Genomic DNA, 15559 nt, shown 5'->3' with positions numbered 1-15559 from the left:
TGGGGTATCGAGAATGATAGACGTTGTTGCCAAATCCAATTGTATGTCATACTGTAGAGGTTAACTAAAGAAAGTTTCTTATTTATTATATTTGTCTAATTTAGGAAAGAAGCACAGAAATGTTTCTGTGGTACAGATAAATGTCGCGGATTCATCGGATCGACCAAAAATGCTCCAGTGACAAAGGGTCGCAAACGGGAAGAGGAAGTAGAAGAAGAGGAGAAGAAAACCAAGCAAGAACTCTTCGAGGATGAAGTAAGAAAACGATACAATGATTTAATATTTTAGTCCATGGTGTAAGGGAGAGAATGACAGGATAATAATGTAGTTCAAAATACATAAATTTGTTTGTTGGTTGGCTTTAAGTTTTTTTATTATAAAGACAAGTGTCAGTGTTCTGGTGACATTAAAAATACAATGAGTCAATTTTCAGTTGGAACAAGAACTGGAGGAAATGACATCTCAGGGATTGATGAGCACAGAAAATGTACTAACACTGTGTCGTCTGATGGTACGGGCAGAGGACGCAGAGCATCGCCTTACACTACTCAACGTCCTGCAGGTAAAAAACAAACATGTATAGTTAACACAAAGTAATATTCTTTGTTTCAAGCATTTGCTCTTACTAAGACTATATCTTGATGTTAAAAAAACTTCTTTATCTTGTGTCAGTTGTGTTTCTAATTTAGCATGTTTAAAGCACATACAATGTTCATCACATGATCAATTTATTATGAAATTCAGGAATTGTTCATTGATTCAATTACTGCTCATAAAAATGCCCTGCCATAAAATGGCTGAAGCTTATAGTGTTGCCCAATCATTCCATCATAATTTGGTTTCCCCTTATTTACTTTGTAAAAGATGTAGATATTGATCAGAAATTTGCTTTGTATGGAGGTTATCTTTTTATTTGGTTTTGGTCTATTTAATTTTGCAGGAGTTTTTCCAGAGTTATGGCCCTTGAACTTCGAAAATTTATTAATTTATTTTTATTTCATTCCACTCATTTCTGCTGATACAAAAACCGAATTTTCACTGGACAAATGTTGAAATATTAAATCATGGTTTACATTTTGGCAACTGATACCTAAACTTGTTACAATCTGTATCAGGTGACGACAGAGAGGAACTGCCTGCGTCTGTTTCTGGATTATCATGGGCTGGAACTGCTGTGGACCTGGATTGTTGACCTTCGAGACGATGCAACTGATGTTAAAATGCAGGTGAGACCTGTTCAAACTCCTTGTGATACAGGAGTATATGAAAGGTCAGATTATTTGCAGGAGGGGATTCAGAGTGACAATGTTATTGCATGGTATAACAAAAAGTAGTGTTGAATTCATCTGAAATTTGGTTGTGTTTTACAATATAAGATATAAGTAGTGTTAAATTACAAGATATTCCCAGGAGTTTGAAATCATTTACTGTAAATTTCTGTGAATATTTTTCATAATCTTTAACTTAATTGAGATAACCTTATTGAGTTAATAATAAATAGATCCTTTTCTTCAGAGAATGAAAAGTATATTTTTGCTCAATTGACCTTCACTTCATATGCTTTTACCAAAAATATGATATGTTCACAAACAATATTTGTTATGATGTATGATTGATGAAAAAGTATCACCAAAATTTTGTTGTTTTATTAAAATGTAATTTTTTTTTTCTTTCATTTGTAGATTCTTTCTACTTTGAAAATCTTACCCATCACCAACAAAACAATTTTAAAAGACAGTAAAATTTTAGCCATAATTCAGAAACTGGCTGAGAGAGAACATTCTGACGAGAGCTCTAGTCATTTGATATCATCTACTCCTCCTGTTGGTCAAGTTACCCCTTCTACTCCGCCCACGTCCGCAAAGGAAAAACCTACCTCAATTTTATCCATGACCACAGCCAAGGAGGCTAAATCAAGTAAAAAGAAAGTGAAATTTGCATTAGAAGACGCATCAAGCTCAGATAACGAGTCGAGAACTAGTACCTCTGATAGCTTCAGTGATATCGTGGGAAATGAATTATATACAGACTTTGATAGTCCACCCAGCAATGAAAGTTCAAAGAAACGCTTCTTACGATCTAGTAAGAAAGATGGAGTGTCGCTTTTGTGTAGACAAGTAATTGACAAACAAGATCCCCTTTCACAAACAACAGACAGTGAAGTGTCTGAGAGTTGTGATGCGTCTAACAGTCAAGAGAAGATAACTCAGGAACCAGAGATTGACTCAACAGAAAATGACGACAAATTGTCGTCAGAAAAAAATAGTGCAATAAAGTGTTTAGACAGTGAAACAACTGTGACAGCTGCAGATTCTAGTGACAGTAAATCAGAAACGGTAACTGATCAAGTCGCTGCAGATAGTTCATCATCATCTAACTTGGAATTAAACACCAGTAAGGATGAGATGGAGAAAGAAGTGGTGACAGAGTGTGATTCTTCAGAGCCAAAACATGATGTGATGTCCTTGGCTGAGGAACTGTTACAACACTGGAGTGATCTCAAGGTATCTAAATCAGAGCGGTATAATTCTCTTAGTTTGATTAGTCGTAGCTAAATTAAAAATACTTCAATATATTTAACACATGCATCAAGCATGCTGTATTTATCAAAGTCTATCGTTGAGTTTGTACTCTTTTTGTGTTACCTGAAAGTTTCAGAGAATTATAAAGTATAATAGTTGGTATGCTATTTCATACTCACAGAGGGTTGTGTTCTTATTAAGTGCAAGATTTAGATTTTAGCAGGAATAGGAGCCATACTTAGATATTTGCATTTGGATTTTCCGTGGTGCAGATAAAATATTTTATTACAAAATCAAATTACCTACAAGATGGCTTTGACATAGTGTCAAACCTCAGTTTTCATTTTAGGGGGTGGGGGTGGGGGATGTTACCATGGAAAGTGTTAACATTGGAATTATAAACGGTCATTACAAGTACATTCCTTTTACAGATGAAGTATCGGGGATTTCCATGAATTTGTTTCAGCAAAAATTCTGACTCTTAGTAATACAGATTTAAGTACCCTAGTGAGCAGATATTTGATTGTCATGTTATTAATTTACAAGAGAAAATAAGGTTGTTTTCTCGCAAATTTATGACAAACAAATGCCTTAACAACCACACCTGTTTGCAAGGTTAGATAACTCTGCATCATGAAAAAACAGAATATCAACTACTAACATGAAATGAAGGCATAATGGTTACTGCTGTAAGTCATTATTTCACTTTTAATTTATTCTGACAGTAAAAACATGAAACATGAATAAAGAATTATAGTTAAATGTCATATTGAATGATTTTTGTGCTGCAGGAAATCTTCAGGATCCCAAAAAAAGAGCAGGTGGAAGAAAGGAAACGAATTGAGCGACAGCTGCTGGGTTTGTTTCTTTACATTATTTTCCTGTCAGTAGGGTTAGAATTGTGATCTAGGGGTAGATCCAACCTGTTCTCACTCATTAACTGGTGTACCTTGAGTCTAGCTTCATCATTTATATATGCTTAATGGAAACATGAAAGGAATAGTTCTGACAAATCAAAAAATTAACATAGTGTTAATATGATTATGAAAATCAAAATTATAAATTGATGTATAGATTGTTTATCAACAGATGTAAGACCCACCAAACAGCGACAGCGAGAGAAGTTTGAACGTTTACAGGATCAGACCAGAATAAGGGGTTTGTATAAAATCTTAAATCTGAGCTCAGAAATTGTTATCTAGCTTTAAAATGATGACAGATAAGTAAGGATACGAAAGAGGTAAAGTTAGTGTCAGATTAAACTGCTGATTTCAATTTCTCTCTTGATGTACATCATTAATTGTTGATGGGTACTCTTTTAAACATTAGACATCTTTTCAATGGTATGGCTGTGGATATCACCTACTCTACATACAATTCTTTCCTCGGAAATAGTTAAAATTCATTATCAGAAACAAGATTACTTATCTTTCACAGCTGCTGGCTGGGATTCTGGAATCAGAAAGAGGAAGCGCCCACCTCCACCTCCTCCTCCCTCAGAGGAAGACGATGACCCTTCTAAGCCCAGGTACTGGAATCAACATTGTAGATCTCAAAATAATTGTATTGGCAGAATGTTTTGGGGACACTCCACCACTTAATATTGGTCATTTTCACTCTCATGCTGTTTTGTTTTGGTGAAATGCAGATGAGTTTGCTTTTAGAATATTTTATGTGAAGTTAAAGAGATACTGGTGATGATATATTTCAATGTCCAGAACTTATACTGTGACAGATATCACTGTTTAGGTAGAAATTAATAATAACCTGGATGATGTTATAAGTGTTGCTCCAGGAGTAAGTCGAGGCCTGGTAATAAGCCCACCCATATTTATTGCTGTTTAGTAGAATTACAAACTTATTTATCATTCTGCAATAAATCAACCTCCTAAATTTGAATTAGAATTTGTCTTGTTACCCCTGAAGTCATTGTAGAATAAGAGTAACTCGTAAATAAAGGCATTTTTTGTGTGGATAGTAGAATAGATGTTGATATCATGCTGTTAATAATATCCACCATATAAAAAATGTGTAGAGAAGGAAGATCTCACAAGGAAAAAAATAAATGTTATGAGGAATGAGTGGTCATACTATGGAAGGTAAAACACCATACATTATATTCATATTGAATTGAATTGAATAAGTGTGCTGGGATTGAGGTTTTCTTTCTTCAAATAATGAAAAAAAGTGAAACACATTTTTTGGCAAAAGATGGCACATACTGAACTAGCCGTTGAATATAGAAGACAAATAAACAAGAAATTCAATAAGAAGAATGTTTTTATATTTGTTTTTCAGAAAAACACTTTTACCTTCACCACGTAAGATGACAAAGGAGCAAAGACGACAGCGGTTTGAAGCTGATGTGAAAGCACATGATGAGATGGTAGCTGAACATCAGCGACAGCAAGAAGAACTCTTTATGCAGCAAAGGCAGCAGATTCTCGGTGATCCTACTTACCTGTTCTTCCAGCAGACCCTTGTCCAGCATGGGTACGGTCCTGAAGTAGCCCAGCTTCACATTCAGGCCCTACTCCAGGAGGGCCACTTGCCCGAGGCCATCATTACCCAGCTAGCTGCCCAGCTGCAGCAGGGTTTACAACAGCAAGGCCTACAGCTACAGGACCTACAGCAACAAAGCTTACAGCAACAAGGCAAGTAAACATATATAAACAACAAATGAAACCCACTTTTTTTCTTCTTTTTGAGGGGATTGTTTCCCATGAAAAGCTGGTCCTCTTGGTGATGTTTGTTGCTATGGTGATATTTTTTTTAATGCGGTGGTGTTTTTTTCTGCAGTATGCTTGGATGTATTGGGTCATTGGCTTTTACAGTGGCTGTCAAGGATTCTTCTATCAATAAGAAGTTTCTGTATAACATACCATAGTACAAGTGAGACAAATTATTTTAGTGACGACAAGAAAAACTACTGTGTAAACCTCAGTTTTGACCATTTATTTGCTGATTTTTCATGGGAAGGGAAATAAATTACCCCATATTTATTACAGAAGGAAACACAGAGCCAGCCTTTCAAGATCCTTCCCTGCAACAGCTTCTTAACCCAGAATATCAGCAGCAAGCCCAACAACAGGCCTTACTTCAGTCTGGAATGACCTTCATGGAGGGCGGGCAGACACAGCAACAACAGCTTATGTACCAGCAGCAGCAACAGCAGCAGGTAGGTGAAGGTCATTAAGGTCAAGGCCAGTGTTATTATAATACCACACAAAAGATGATATGAATGTTCACAAAGGTGATAGAATCAGAGTGTAGAAGGTTCTGTAAACAGTGGAACTCTCCTTGGTGAATTTTGCTCCAGCATGGCTGGTTGTATTAGATATTGACTGATACTGATTGCTCATATAAGAAGTTAACTACCATTTCACAGTTATCATTGTAGTAGTAACTAGTATGCTTTGATTTTCAGATAGTTGAAAATACTGTTGTACTTCTCTGGTCGTGAAAAATCTCTATGGAAATTTGTTAATCATAATCAATTATTATTGGTATAGATGTAAATTAATTACTGTAGGAAGATAAATATGTGTTACATGATTTATATAAATATCTTGTACATTTTAGTGTATAGCATGTGATAACATTTAGATTATAAGCATATTTTATAATACACATGGACTTCTAAGTCTTATGTAAAATTTCACAGTTTCTTTCCGGTAGGAGGTAAAGTCGTCCTTATTTAGCCATGTTTTAATTGTTGTATTTAGATTTCTATAACCTGGAAACAGATTCAGTTTATAATTATACTATAGCATCACCCTCCTAATGTCTATACCTGAAAAGATTTTTGGTAGAACAGTCAAAGATCAAAGGTCATTGTTGACCACTTTTGAAATAGAAAGTTTGTGTACAAGTTATCTCTTGAACCACTAGACAGATTTAATTCATGTTTAAAAGATAAATTCACCCCACCAAGGTCTATATATATATATACCTGATGTGATATTAATAGAAGCTTGTTTACAAGATATCTCAAGAATCCCCTTAACAGATTTACATCAGCAGACAAAAGTTTATTGGTTGGGGTATATTTCTGTGAGCCCTTGCTCACTTTTGTTTTATTCTCAAACAAAACCTGCATTTTCTAGGGGCAATTCCAAAACCAGACAGACTTGGTTGCTCAGCAACAAGGCCAGGGTATTTCTCAGGCACAGATGTTGGCAACTGGGGCCCAGGCCATGGGCTTCCAGCAGCAGCAGCAGCAACAGCAACAACAACAACAGGCAACACTACCCTTGGAACAGCAGGCAACCCAGATATCTTCAGATCCACAGAGCATTGCCTTTATACAACAGGTTGGTTACAGATTCTCTGCTTACTGTTCAATCTCTATTAGCCTTCAGTACTGTTATATCCACTTTCATCTGGACTTTTTTCATGCCTTTTCCATTTCATGATTGGGGCATATAGGGTTACATTGTCAGTCATTCTGTCATAATTTTGTTTCCATTTGTTTTCTCTGTAACACACACAGAAATGGAACTGTAATTTGGTATATGGTTGTATGATAATATTCTGCAGACCAAGTTCTGATATTGTTATGGTCATTTTATCTTTACCAGGGTTATTGCCCTTAAGATTTAATTTCTTTTTATTATAAATTAATTTTCATAAATTAATAACAAAAAAAAAACAATAAGACAAAATTAAGATAACTGAATAACTTAATTGAGAATGTGATCTTGAAATTGGATGATCATGAACTAGATTACTTATATGCAGTTTTAAGATGAAATTTTGTATGGAATTCTTTCTTATGAAATTAAGATAATTGAGACACAAAAATAAAATAATTTTTGTTCTTTCATTTTTCAAAGATGGCTGATCCAAGCACCACAGTAAGATATTATTTGATTTCTTGTATAGAAATTTTATCACCTGTGCTTTATTTTCATTATACCTGCATCAATCTCCTTCATCAATTAGATATCATATATTTTCGTGATTTTTTTTCTCATTTTGTTTTGTTTATTTTTTTGTGGTTTATTTTAGTGGTCATTTATCAAATCATATTTTGTTATTTTCATCTGTTTGAGTGTTGGAGGTTGTTTGTTTATTTCTCCTTTTTGCATATCCATTGTAATACATGTCTATTTGTATGTAATGTTTGTACTCGTAACCAGCCTTGTGTCAGATAACATTTGTTGTCATTTCCACCGCAATTTCTCCCAAAATCATGCTGCCAGAAGATATAATATTCTCAGAGCTATGAATACAATCAGATCTTTGTCATTTTGATGTTTGTTCTCCTGCCGATGTAAAATCAGACGAATTACGAGGATTTAAGGGTTTTGCAGTCAGCTAAAATGAAAGCCAGTTAATCCCTTACACTACTGTCATAAATGAGTTTTTCTGAAGGCTTCAGCTCCAATGTTTACGTTGTCGGTTCGGTTTTTTTTCCATTTTACTTTTCAGACCTTTGTATTCTATTAAATTTCTGAAATTGAAACGAACATGTTATATATTCAAGGATATATGTAGTGGTAGCCTTTTCTGACCTGACTAAATTCATGTAATTGTGGACTGTGCTTGCATGCCTGGGGTTGTGAGAGTAGGGAGAACACCCTTCCCTACCACCTCAGCTGAAGATCTGTGTTATGTGTGTCAGGGTGTTTTATAGTTCTCAGGAAGCTGGGGTCACTGATCATCCTCTTCAGCCCTGGTTGTGCTTGAGCTTGCATATCACATATAGAAATAGTAATGACATCTGTGTGATGGGTTACAAAACAGCACATGAATAACACATCCCACTTAGGAGTGATAACAATATCTATGTAATAAATCTGTTATACTGTATACTACCCCTCTACTCCTACCTTTCTTTGAGGATTAAAATAGTTTGTGTTTCAGAGCAGTTTAGTTATTTCTAATACATTTCAATACAAAGTCTTGCAGCTGTTTTTCATCCAAGCATACTAATAATATTTTTATACTCCCTGAAAAATTTTCGAGGTAGCGTATAGTCACTGCCATGTCCTTTTTCCATCTTTTCACGTCCGGAGCAGAACTTTGCCCACTTTGCCCACAGTTAAGCAAGGATGATGAAACTTAGTGTATACATTGATCATACTAAGACAATGTGCAGTGTTTCAAATTCAGGGCCCTAGATCCCTCAGTTTCCGAGTTATTGCCCTTTGTAAAAATAATATCTTGTCCCTTGCCCCTTAATTAGAGAGTTTTTGCTCTTTGTTAAAATATACTTTGCCTGCATTTAAATAAACTAGGACATTCATGAAATGTGATATTTAAATCAGTCAAACAAAAGCAAGGTGCTGGGTAGCAATGGCAAGGTCCATGACCCCTCAATTACAGAGTTATGGTCCTGTGTATGTTTTGTGTTGTTAGCATAGCTTTGCTAGCATTGAAGCTAGGATTATGAAACTTGGTGTATACATTGTTTGTTCTAAGAAAATATGCAGTATACCAAATTTAGGACTTGCAACCCCACAATTACAGAATTTCACACTTGTTAAAATTTTGTGGTCAATAAAGTTGTGTTTGGGGAGTATACATCAGTTTCACTGATAGTCTTGTTTTTCTAAATATCACTGTTATAGTTCTTGATGAAATAGCAGTAATTACTTAAGATTAGATTATAAGACAAAAATATACTTAAGACATTGTTATTAGACATGTGAGATTGATTTTCTGTAGAGTAATTGCTACAGGGAAAACCAAATAATGTTTCTTAAGGTCTTTGCAAACCAAAAAAAAGTTTTTTTGTTTGTTTCGAATTTGACATTTAGATTTTATTTTTCACCACAGTGAAATATTGAACTCTTCTTTTTATGAATTTAATCATTAATTTAGATTGTTTGATCAGAGAGAGATGTTGATCCTGATGATTTGTCTTGGTTGTGTTGGTAGAGCCTTGACAGGTGCTACTGTAGCCCCAGATCAATAATTCAGAAAATGTTTTTTTCAGATACAGCACCTTCAGCAACAGCTTCAGATTCAGAGTCAGCTGGCTGCCATGGCCCAGGGGGTCGCCCCCACTGAGGAGGAAGATGTTCCTCCTCCACCGTCTCCTCCTAAAACCAAGCAAACCAAACTACCTCCCAACTGGAAAAGTGCTAAAGACTCTGATGGGAAGACATATTACTACCACACTATCACCAGGTAACCTTTGACCTGAGTAGTTCATGCATGTGTTTCTTCTGTTTCTTGTAGTGATTTAGTGAATTTCATGGTGGTGAAACTTGCATTCTATCAATACCATTAAATTAATATGTTTAAAAATGAGAAATGTATATTTCTTTTAAAAATGATACTTTTATTGACCAATCAGATAGGCACTTTCCATTCAATGCATAGGAAATACATTTGATGACAAAAGTGGGTTAAAGATATTTATAAGTTGGTAACTCTGGCTAGCTAATTTTTTCTTTCTCTTAAATGTATTTTGTATTAATCGAGAGGTCTTGTACATATAAATGTTAAAAATCTGAACTGCTGACTAAATAGTTACCATGATTTGTATAATGTATTTGTAGACAAACTCAGTGGGACACACCAACCTGGGACTGCACACAGGATGACAGCATGGACATGTGTACCCCACCAATGGAGGAGGTCAAGGTCAGTTGTAGCTTTTATACAGATCTCTTCAAATGTATGAAAGAGTATGCCTTAAAAAAGTCTATGTATCTTCACTACATATCAATTTGTCGTGTTTGCATATTGTTGTTTACTCATACCTCTATGTCACTCATTGCATTCTTATTTTGCCATAGTGAAATTCTAATGATCTGTCCATTTATATTGATTCTCGATTTTGTCAAGCTTTAAGTATAATCTGATGAGAAATTGATCTGCTAAATAAAACAACTTTTACATAATTGGATTGATTTGCCCTTTTAAGTCTAGAAGAGGGAGGCAGTATATATGGGACTATAGCTTGGTCAGTAGAACGTTGGTCTACGTAACCAATGGTGAAGGTCCTGGATGTATAGTTCAATGCTCCTTATCTGTGGCATTTTGTATATCTAAGGAAACTGAGAAACAGGCCAGTTGGTGTTGTCATAGTTGTGTCCTTGGGGAAACACCTTACCCCAATTTCTCTGGATGGGCCTCCCTTATGTTGTTCAGTGAGTTAGCTGTTAACTACTTCAAGGAACCATGTCTCAAAAATCCTAGGAAACAATCACAGAAGATTTGATTATGATCTGGATAGAAAGTGGTTTTCCATAAGCAAAATTTTTCCTTCATTTAAGCGAGGATATAATGAAACTTGGTGTACACATTGATCTTACTAAGCGGATGTACAGTCTACCAAATGCAGAGCCTGAAATTACAGATTAATTGCCCTTTGTTAAAGTTCTGTGTCCAGTGAAGTTTTTCTGTTCTCTGAATATTCCCATCATGTCCGTCTTGTCTGTCCATGTGCCCTTTCGATTTAAGAACATTTAAGCTAGGATAATGAAACTTGGTGGAAAATATAGATTGATCATACCCAGAGAGTGTGCAGTGTACCAGTGTAGGGCCCACAATCCCTTAATTAGAGAGTTATTGCCCTTGCTTAAAATTTTGTGTCCGAGGCATTACTTTGCCTGTATTTGAATAAAAAAAGGATATTGAAACATGATGTATACATCAGCCATACCAAAGCGAGGTACTGTAGCAAAGTCAAGGCCCATGACCCCTCAGTACAGAGTTATTGCCCTTTGTTCAAATTTTGTGTCATGAGCATCACTTGTATGCATTATAACTAGGAACATGAAACTTGGTGTATATATTGGTCATACTCAGAAAAAGTGCAGTATACCAAATTCAGGGCCAGCAACCCCATAATTACAGAACCTTGCCCTTTGTTAAAATTTAATGAAAATTGGAAATTGTTCTAGGGGAGCTTTCATCAGTTTCACTAATACTGTTGTATTACATACTTTGTGAACTATATTTACAGTCTGTTAAGAAGAGTTCTAAGCAGACAACAACAGCTGCTGCAGATACATCCAGTGAATTAGCCAAGAAGATTAAAGACCAGTTCAGAAACAAGGTTTGTTCACACTCTTAATATAACTCATATTTATCAATCACTCTGTATACTTTCCGACTTTTATTATCTTATAGTTTTTAGCAAATATTTCTTTCAATTATGAATGACTTCATACTAATTCTCTGCAGTCAGAAATGGAAGTGTCTACAGTTAGGAGCTGTGAATATGGTCAATCACATCTATAGTTAGTAGCTGTGAATATGTCTGTCACATCTATAGTTAGTAGCTGTGAATATGTCTGTCACATCTATAGTTAGGGGCTGTGAATATGTCTGTCACATCTATAGTTAGGGGCTGTGAATATGTCTGTCAAATCTATAGTTAGGGGCTGTGAATATGTCCATATCTATAGTAAGGGGCTGTGAATATGTCTGTCACATCTATAGTTAGGGGCTGTGAATATGTCTGTCACATCTATAGTTAGGGGCTGTGAATGTAGTCTATAACATAAATCAACCCTGTCTTAAGTGGGTACCAGCAGGAATTCATTGTTTTGACTCGTCAAATTGACATCATTTATGTTTCTTTGTTATAGATGTCTTCCTATATCGTCGTGTGCCTAAACCCATACAGGAAACCCGACTGTAAGATGGGCCACATCTCTTCCACGGAAGACTTCAAACATCTTGCTAGGAAGGTAAGAACTCAAGGCAGTAGTGGTGGTAGACTTCTACAAAAGAACTTAATTTCCAGGGTTTCTGTTTTTAGCTGTTTTCATAGATAGAATAAAATTGCAGAAAGTAGATTCTTGAAAAATAAATGAAAGAAAAATCTTTTATTTGAAACAAGTAGTAGAACTGCAAAAATCCTAACCGTACAAAAACATTGGAAGTCTTTCTGCTACTGGATATCGTCCTCCAATGAGACATTTTTTTATCTCGCTGCATTATGTGTCTGGTAGTAAAGCTAAAATGTTATTTCAACATCCTCATTAACATTAAAATGTTTTGTTTTTCTCAGTTTCTCATAAAGTTTAATTACCATAGTCAACCAAATTGGTATGTGATTATAGGCCTTTTGTCTGTCATATGTCCTTCATCTGTCCTCTGTTGGCTGATTGGAAGCTCAACAAAATGAATTTAAAGAATTGCTCTTGACCTATACTCTAGGTCATATTTGTAAAAATCTTCAATTGACTTATTCTGAAGTTTGTGAAGATAACTGACCTTGACCCATATTTAAGGTAATAGGGGTCAAATTTTTCAAAAACTTCAAACTACTTCTTCTGACTAACCAAAAGGTCTAGAAGCTTGGTATTTGACTGATGGGTTCGTATTATGATGAAAGACTGGTGGAAAAAAGACCTTGACCAGCATTCAAGGTGACATGAGGTCAAAACAAAAGAGGAAGCTTGTTTGACGTAAGCTAAAAACAATGATGTGAAATGCCCTTGTATTTGACATGAGCATTGAATACGGGATGAGCTATGCAGGCCCATAGGGCCTCGTTAATGTTGGTAGATTTTGGTGGATATGGTGGTAATACCTTCATGAACAGAAACAAGTTCAATAATCAATGAACAATTATTTAAGTCATTATTACATGAAAAGCAGAATGTGGTACTTGATCTATAACTGGAATTTTTTCTTACACAGCTGACACACCATGTTATGGCCAAGGAAATGAAGCACTGCCATCATGTAGAGGACCTTGAAGTCAACGAGAATGTCAAGGCTAAAGCCAAAGACTACGTCAAAAAATACATGGGCAAGTTTGGTTCCATGTACCGCAAGACTGGGTCTCCAGACGATTAGACAAGGATTAGGGGGCCAAGTTTGGTTCCATGTACCGCAAGACAGGGTCTCCAGACGATTAGACATGGATTACGTGGGCAAATTTTTTTCAATGTACCGCAAGACTGCGTAGCCACTACAATAGGGATTAGGGGGCCAAGTTTGGTCCCATGTACAACAGGAATTGGTCTCCTGACGACTAGACAAGGATTAGGGGGCCAAGTTTGGTCCCATGTACCAGAAGACTGCGTCTCCTGACAACAGGGATTAGGGAGTTAGAATTGGTCCCATGAACAACAGAAATTGGTCCCCTGATGACTAGACAAGGATTAGATGGGCAAGTTTGGTCCCATGTATCACAGGAAATTGTCTCCTGACAATTAGACAAGGATTAGATGGCCAAGTTTAGTCCCATGTACCAGAAGACTGGGTCTCCAGACAACAAGACTAGGATTAGGACGGGGCAAGTTCAGTCCCATGTACCACAGGCAATGGTCTCCTGACAATAAGACGAGGATTATTTGTGGAAGTTTGGTACCTTGCAACGATACACTAACTCCCTTGATAATGAAGTCAGGGCAATAACTATTATGTAACCTGGATTTAATGTTTCTAGTCAGGTTGTATGTGACAAAAGACTTTCTCTCCAGAGAGGAAAGTCAGCGTAGCTCAAACAAAAAAAGTGCTCTCCAAGTGATGATGGATTGGCTGAATTTCAAGATTGATGTCCTCTGTTGGTTTGTCATGGCTGTTTATATATTAAACGAAAGACAAGGTAATAAATGGGAGCATAATTGATGGACTTTTGTCAAGTTTGATAACAGGTACAAAAAAGTATCATGAAATGTATATATATATATGTATATGTATGAAGACTGGTTTTTATACAGTAAGGTAGCTACATCCAACGGGTAACTTGGTACCCAAGACTTGAGTCAGCAATCTGTTGATCTATTGACAAGGCCAGTAGTCAAATGTTTCCTTCTCATTCTATATCAGGAAATCTGTATGATTCAACGAAGATACATGTACATTGACCAATATTTTTCTATACAGAATTTCAGAAAATACTGGAAATATAATTGCACAAAATTGTACATATATTGTGTGTATATGACTGATTCATTTATAAGGGATCAATTGATGAAATGGGGTCAGTTTTCTTGCACGATGAAAGGCAAAATGAATTTTTTTTCTTAGAAAATGGTCTCTTATGTTTAGACTGAAGGTCAGTTACAGTTGACCTCACAGATATTTTATACCTGATTGTCTACTTATTGTTTTTATCCACATAAGTTACATTTATAATACTGAACTAAGTCTTATTTAAAAATGAAATAAAACCCATTGTTTTGTTATATAGTCCTTGACAAATCGATTAATTATGTGACCTCAGCAGATCCCAACAAATTGATTTTTAGTCATATTTAAGTAACCATTTGTTGATATTTCATAGTATTTTCCTTCATTTCATTGTAAAAAATTCATAGGATTTAAAGTGTCTTACTAAGGGAGATAATCAGAAAGGAAGATGGAGAGAATGTGTTTGGATGAGTGAAAATGTTTTAATGCTGTATATATTTGTTGATATTTTATAAATGTAACCTCTTTAAACCTTGTTTGGCTCACTGGGTCAAGGGACTGTTTTACCATTTTTCTAGTACCTCCAGGCAGATTTGCCATACTTATCAGTACTAACTAGGGGCCATGTGACTCTCGTTCTTGGCTGATCTGATTGTCTGTACTAGTAGTTATCATGTTATCGTTGGAAGGGCCAACTGAAGTAAATTTCCAGGCAGCATCATTTCAATACATGTTTGTCAAGATTTCACCATTAGCGAATTAGAATTGGAACTTCTATAGCTTTGGTTTTTTATTCAAAATGATCATGAATTAAATGGGCAGTAATAATAGATTCTGAACATATGTGAAAAATTTCTTATTGAGAGAATCAAATATCATTAAAAATATTCAAGTATTGTAATAAATTTTCTAACCGTTTTAAGAATTCTGTAATTTTAATCAAAGATGTTCAATTACAAATAATAATTGAATTTAAACGAAAAATAAAATGCTTCTAATTACCTGGTAATTTATGAATTTTAATTAAATTTTATGTTAATATGATACACAAGAGACAGTGCCCTTAGTCTTCCAGGGTAAACGGCCAACAGAGGTATTTGATATTAATGGAACTTTTGTTACGTACTGGAAATAGAATTTACAAAAAAATGTGTTTTATACGGTTTCTGACCAATAATGAAATAATAAAAAAAACTAAGATTTAA

General features: G+C 35.4%; 1 protein-coding gene across 1 annotated transcript in view; it reads left to right on the top strand.

The window, feature by feature from the left end:
• Positions 1 to 15559, top strand: part of LOC132563676 (histone-lysine N-methyltransferase SETD2-like) — a 23383-nt gene extending 7824 nt beyond the window's left edge. The window contains exons 7-22 of the mRNA XM_060228420.1: positions 105 to 255; positions 434 to 562; positions 1116 to 1226; positions 1683 to 2504; positions 3314 to 3380; positions 3612 to 3680; positions 3960 to 4050; positions 4821 to 5176; positions 5531 to 5700; positions 6629 to 6835; positions 7358 to 7378; positions 9466 to 9659; positions 10034 to 10118; positions 11446 to 11538; positions 12074 to 12175; positions 13134 to 15559. Coding sequence (XP_060084403.1) covers positions 105 to 255; positions 434 to 562; positions 1116 to 1226; positions 1683 to 2504; positions 3314 to 3380; positions 3612 to 3680; positions 3960 to 4050; positions 4821 to 5176; positions 5531 to 5700; positions 6629 to 6835; positions 7358 to 7378; positions 9466 to 9659; positions 10034 to 10118; positions 11446 to 11538; positions 12074 to 12175; positions 13134 to 13292 — 2827 coding nt within the window. The 3' untranslated portion in view covers positions 13293 to 15559. The remainder of the gene's footprint in view (positions 1 to 104; positions 256 to 433; positions 563 to 1115; positions 1227 to 1682; positions 2505 to 3313; positions 3381 to 3611; positions 3681 to 3959; positions 4051 to 4820; positions 5177 to 5530; positions 5701 to 6628; positions 6836 to 7357; positions 7379 to 9465; positions 9660 to 10033; positions 10119 to 11445; positions 11539 to 12073; positions 12176 to 13133) is intronic.

This window comes from Ylistrum balloti, unplaced genomic scaffold (genome assembly GCF_031769215.1).
Source record: "Ylistrum balloti isolate Yb309-2 unplaced genomic scaffold, AGI_CSIRO_Ybal_v1 Utg369676, whole genome shotgun sequence".
In the NCBI taxonomy this organism is placed as follows: Eukaryota; Metazoa; Mollusca; class Bivalvia; order Pectinida; family Pectinidae; genus Ylistrum; species Ylistrum balloti.
The sequence above is the reverse complement of the archived record's forward strand: the minus strand, read 5'-3'. Positions and strand labels throughout refer to the sequence as shown.